This window comes from Mus caroli, chromosome 7 (assembly GCF_900094665.2).
Source record: "Mus caroli chromosome 7, CAROLI_EIJ_v1.1, whole genome shotgun sequence".
Classification (NCBI taxonomy): domain Eukaryota; kingdom Metazoa; phylum Chordata; class Mammalia; order Rodentia; family Muridae; genus Mus; species Mus caroli.
This window is the reverse complement of record NC_034576.1, coordinates 24,502,128-24,507,804: the sequence shown is the minus strand read 5'-3', so window position 1 is coordinate 24,507,804 and position 5,677 is coordinate 24,502,128. Positions and strand designations below refer to the sequence as shown.

Below are 5,677 nucleotides of genomic sequence, written 5' to 3'. Positions count from 1 at the left end.
GGCCTCGAACTCAGAAATTCACCTGCCTCTGCCTCCCGAGTGCTGGGATTAAAGGCATGCGCCACCACACCGGGCCCTTTCACGACTTTTACAGATGAATGCATTCCAATTAAAATCCCATTTGCAACAGCCCTCCTCCAAAGTCTCTCCATGGCCAGTGTCTCTTCCTTGTGTTTCTTAGCCATTTCTCAATCATGGCTGCCCAGAGGTTTTCCCTCACACCTTTCATAGGTTTCCCTTGAGAGTTCTCTATAATTCCCCAAACAATTGTTTTACATTGCTTATATCAAAGTCTTTAATCTCTTCATGGACCCCATCAACTCCTCGAAACATCTTTTGAACCCGCTTAGACACCTGGAAACATCTTACAGATCTTTGAATTTGCTCACCAGTGCCCCCACAGATCTCAATGCCAAGAACGGTCCCCTGGGCAGGTTCCACGAGTTCTGGCGGTTAAATAATCTGTTCTATCCTGCTACATACCCTAGTGAGATTCTTTGATCCTATACCTAGGGGCTTGACTTCACTTTTCAACTGGGAGCAGCCGTCAGAGGGCGGCAGCCACCATTCGACTGTGTTACTCCAGAAACTCCCTCTACAGTCGAGCGTGAAGCGTCTGGAGGCTTTGCGAAGAGGGCGGAAGTACCCGTGCGTTGCCTTCTGGATAACGTAGTCTTTAGAAGCGCTAGCCGTACCTTCTGTCTCCATTCCGTGTCCACTGAGAATTGCAGTAGGGAAATGACTGAGCAGACAGTACTGTAGGCTTCAGAAAAGCCCCAACAATTAGGACGAACACAGGCTGCGAGTAAAGTAGAGTACAGACTCCGTTTCTGAGGCACGAGAGGTGACAGCATTTTGACCTCTGTCTCTGCCTCCCCCACCCCCCCACCCCAGTTTCCTACTTTGGTGCGACTTTTCCCGTGTATTAATTGATTAACAGGAAACTCGACATACTCAAGAAAGCTGAAACTCCTTCTTGTACTCGGCTCCCTTCATTCAGATTATCTAGAATCCTGTAATTTAGGAAGAGGATAGACGCAAAAAATTGGGGGTTTAGGACAGAAATTCTCCTTTTTTAAATCCTGCAGCTCATCTTGGTCCTAACCATATTGCTAGGGAAAAAGGTAGACTACCGGAAACAAATGTTCTGAGACATAATCGGAACTGTTTACTGTATTAAATCCTTTGAGAATGTAAGGAGACGTTATTTTCTTCTCTATATGTGGTTGCTTGGGACTACTTTTTCTAGCACTCACTTATCGGTTTAGGTCTTAGACCTAGGGATCAGAGAAGACATTGTAACACATTATAGTTTCCCTTGGGAACTATTGTCCTTAACCTTTCACCCACACTCTCAGCCACAGTCCTCCCTTTGGACTACAGCTCCCACGAAGCCCCAGAGCCTAGCTTCGCGAAGAGTCAGTCTACTGTGGATTATTCCCAGCATGCTTCTGGTTGCTGGTAGCTCCCATCAGCCTCGTCAATGGTGAGGCAATATTGAACTTCATTTCCCAGAAGACACCAGGCTCACTGAAGCGATGCGCATAACTCTTGGTGTCGACTACATTTCCCGGAAGGAACTGCGACGCTGCTAGCTGGCCTGAGAGAGCGCGATGCCTATTCCACTTCCTATCAGTTCCTTTCAGTTACAGTATCTACTTAAGGTTTGAGGAGCATCTGAGACTTCATTTCCTATAGTGCTTTATCAACCGTTCTACACCTGCAATGCGGTGAGGGCGTGGTGATGACTCCATTTCCCAGTGTGCTTCACAGCCAGAGTACTAAGTATTCACGGGTGCGGACTCGATTTCCCAGAATGCACGCGGTGCAGGAAGTCACCGACAGCCCACAGATTGGGTGGGTGGCTGGACTCCATTTCCCGGCGTGCATCAGTCTTGGATGCTGCTCAGTATTGGAGTGGCTAAGATTTCGTTTCTGAGATACTCTAAGGGACTTGATTTTTCCTCTGTGTAGTGAGTGTGTGACTCTGACTGTGTTTTTCAAAGTGCTTCCAAGTTAGTTTTTGGCAGAGTCGTGTGACATTAGCCAGGACTCTATTTCCCGGTGTGCAGCGCGAGCCGTCACACCCCGCCCCCAGCAGTCAGCTACTCTAGGGGGTTTGAGAACTCCATTTCCCAGAGTGCTGTGCGGGTCGAGGGTGGTGACAACGAAGCCGACGGCAGAAGGACTTCATCTCCCGGCGTGCCCCGCGGCGGGCGCTGGGCCGGAGCCGGAGCCCGAACGGCGCGGCCTGGAAGAGGCCGGAGCCCAGGGGAGGCGGCGGCAGAGGCAGCGGCGGGGGCAGCCCAGGCAGCCCGAGCCCGGCGGCCTGGGCCTGCGCTCGGCGCCATGAGCGGCGGCGGGCCTTCGGGAGGCGGCCCTGGGGGCTCGGGCCGGGCGCGGACCAGCTCGTTCGCGGAGCCAGGAGGCGGAGGCGGAGGTGGTGGCGGCGGCCCCGGGGGCTCGGCCTCTGGCCCAGGAGGCACTGGCGGCGGGAAAGCGTCAGTCGGGGCTATGGGTGGGGGCGTGGGAGCCTCGAGTTCCGGGGGTGGCCCCAGCGGCAGCGGCGGAGGAGGCAGCGGTGGCCCCGGCGCGGGCACTAGCTTCCCGCCGCCGGGAGTGAAGCTGGGCCGTGAGTACTTAGGGGCGCCCTGTGGGGTGGTGATCTGGGTTTCCCAAGCGCATCAAACGGCGATCAGGTTCTTTCATGTACCCAGAGAGAAGCTCGAGGTCACCGTGCTGCTTTAAGCCAGGATCTGAGCTTTCTGTCTCCCAGATAAAGGAGTTTGAGGGTTTACCATCACTTGGAGTTTAGATTCAGAATTACCAACACCCAAGAAACAGAGGTCACAGGTCCTATTCTTCCAGTTATCAAGGTCTCGAGTACTTGACGACGTTGCCATCCACAGGAGACTAGGATCAGAGGTCATAGTTACTTGCCAATTTGATCTAGGATTGTTGTCCCCTAAGAGACAAGAATATGATTGCTGTCACTATCCTGTATGAAAAGGGGGCTATTCGTTTCCTTTTCATCAAAATTGGTGATTTGGATCGGATATCCTTTAGAAACACCGATTCAGGATTATTAATGTTTCTACAGAACAGGGCCAGGTTTAAACCATAAGGCCTGACATTATCACCTAACCCACTGAAAACGTGTAGACTTGTAGTCAGTCCTCGATGATGGCAGTAAATAATCACTATTGTTTATAGATAAGAATAGCTTGGGAATAAACACAGGCTTCTAAGAAAGCTCATCGTCAGTTTTCTTTTAAAACAAGGTGAGGGAGCAGGGTTCTTTAGCAAAAATGGAGGGGGGGGGCACAGGTCACACCTATTATAAAATATGGTTTTGAAGTGGCTGGTACTGGCTCTGAAAAAAATAAATAGCCATGTGGTATTATTTTTCAAAATATCCCTCACTGTCCCCCTTGCAAATTGACTTTGTTGCAAATTGACAAGTTTCCTAAAGGGAGTGGGTCCCAAAGAGTGGCACCAAGGCTTGCTGCTACTCAGAGACAGGGAATTGGAAACCAAAGCTTTACTCCAAAGGCATCAGGCTGGGATATGCCTTCAGCAGTTGTGGAGATGAGCTGCTCCATTCTCAGGCTAGGCACTACTCTGGAGCACACAGAGGCCAGACCAGTGCCCATAACAATATAGAGCAGTTGGTAAGAGTAACAGACCCCCAACCCTCCAGTCGTTATCCCCAAGTGAGGGTCAGGGCAATGGCTCTTCAGACCAGCTTGTTTCTGTTACTTAGGACCTCTGCCAGGAAGGATTTAGAAGTCAGTGCTCTCTGGCTGTGAGGAATGACAGTGTTTTTCTGAAGAAGGAACACCCCCATAGTTTCTGCTCCTTTGTGTGGAAGGTGGTACCTTGTACCTGCCCTGCAGAAGGGAAAAAAGGCTGGGGAGCCTGGTGTGGCTGGATTCTACACCTGAGGTGTTGGTGGCCCCCACCAAGTGATTTCACTGCTACTTGCTAAAAGTAGAAATTTGTAGGTGCTTTATTCACCAATGGAAAATAAGTTTGAATGTTGGTGTACTGCTATATGGAAGACAGAATTCAGGGTTTCTTGGAGGAGGCTCTAGGACATAACTTCTTCCCATTCTTAGGCATTGAACCCAAGGTATTGGCCTTATGTGTGCCAGACAGTTATTCTACCATGGAATAATCACTCTCCTGTCCCTACAGTGAACTGAACAGCTTCCCCTCCCTGGGCTGTGGTGGCTAGAGACGAAAGATCAGTGGATTGTATTCCCTTTGTTCCTTAGGTGACAGCGGGAAGGTGACCACAGTGGTAGCCACTGTAGGCCAAGGCCCAGAGCGTTCCCAAGAAGTGGCTTACACTGACATCAAAGTGATTGGTAATGGCTCATTCGGAGTAGTATACCAGGCACGGCTGGCAGAGACGAGGGAGCTGGTGGCCATCAAGAAGGTTCTTCAGGACAAAAGGTTCAAGGTAGCTTGGGTAGACTGGAGGTTTGGGCGCTGGGAGTGACTGCTGAGTGTACCTAGCAATAGAGTTGGAGCCCGGAATTTCATGTTCTCAATATTACTTATTAATGTGTGAATATGTATTCTGTCTGTCTGTAAGTGTGGCTGGCATGTGTGGCCATGGTCTGTCTGTCTGGAGGTCAGGAGCGTCTGTTGGAAGTTGGTTCGCCTTCCACTGTGGAATTCAGAGACTGAGCTCAGGACTTCAAGCTCGCATGGCAAGCACATTTATACACCGTAGCAGCTCACCAGCTTGAGCCTGGGATTTATTTCATTGGAACTTAAGCATGGGCCCAAGGAGAGGGGGAAGGAGGAGAATGATTGGGAGAGGGGAGTATACGTTCCAGAAAAGCTGAGAGCTAATCTTTATTGGGCATTTCCTCAGTGTAAGTGCTTGACAGGCAAGTTTCTAATTTAATTTACCTGAAGAGTCTCTGAGGGCAGGTACTGCTGCCATTACTGTTCTAAGTCAGCAGAAATGAAGCTGCATAGTGAGGCCCCTTTAGGAGTAAGCTGTGGCCTGTTTGACTCACACAAGTCCTCCTCAACCCTGTGGTCACATCTCTTCCAGAAGAAAAAGGTTGGTAAGGTTGATGCTGGCAGCTCTGAAGGTGGCACAGAATGCAGTCCATCCCGTAAGGTGCTCACTAAGCCACGGCTGTCTCTGCAGGGAAGCATGCTGCTGTAAGCTAGATGGGGCCTAGGGAACCTTAGAGAGAGGAGGAGAAAGAGGGAAGTGGAGGGATATGTGGTGATTGGAGAACTGGGCCAGGACCTGGGCTGTGGGTGCTCTTCTTGCACAGGAAGAATTCTGGGGTGTCAGATCCTTGGTGTAGCTGGGATGCAGAACTGAGAGGGATCTGGGGAGGGTCCTGAGGCCCTAGAGGATTGGACATTGCAAAGAGTTTCTGGTATGGAGTAGAAGATGAGATTGGAAGTCTAGAGTCTCAGATCTAAGCTAGAGAGCTCTGAGTCCCCTGTACTTCCAGGGAAGGTGACGGGGGTCAGGGTGAACCAGGCAGTCACTGCCTGTCTACTGCTGCCTTTGCCAGTGTTGGGTGGTAAATAATGTGTATGTGGTAGTATGTGCGATTGAAGTAGACTTTCCCCATGCTATGTGAGTGCTATACCAACCGGGCTAGCTAGATTCCTAGCACCCTCTATTTTTGAGACAGAG

At 50.5% G+C, this 5,677-nt stretch overlaps 1 protein-coding gene across 1 annotated transcript in view; it reads left to right on the top strand.

Annotated features, from left to right (window-relative positions):
* Positions 1 to 2,212: 2,212 nt before the first annotated feature.
* Positions 2,213 to 5,677, top strand: part of Gsk3a (glycogen synthase kinase 3 alpha) — a 9,904-nt gene continuing 6,439 nt past the window's right edge. The window contains exons 1-2 of the mRNA XM_021167501.2: positions 2,213 to 2,632; positions 4,278 to 4,465. Coding sequence (XP_021023160.1) covers positions 2,350 to 2,632; positions 4,278 to 4,465 — 471 coding nt within the window. The 5' untranslated portion in view covers positions 2,213 to 2,349. The remainder of the gene's footprint in view (positions 2,633 to 4,277; positions 4,466 to 5,677) is intronic.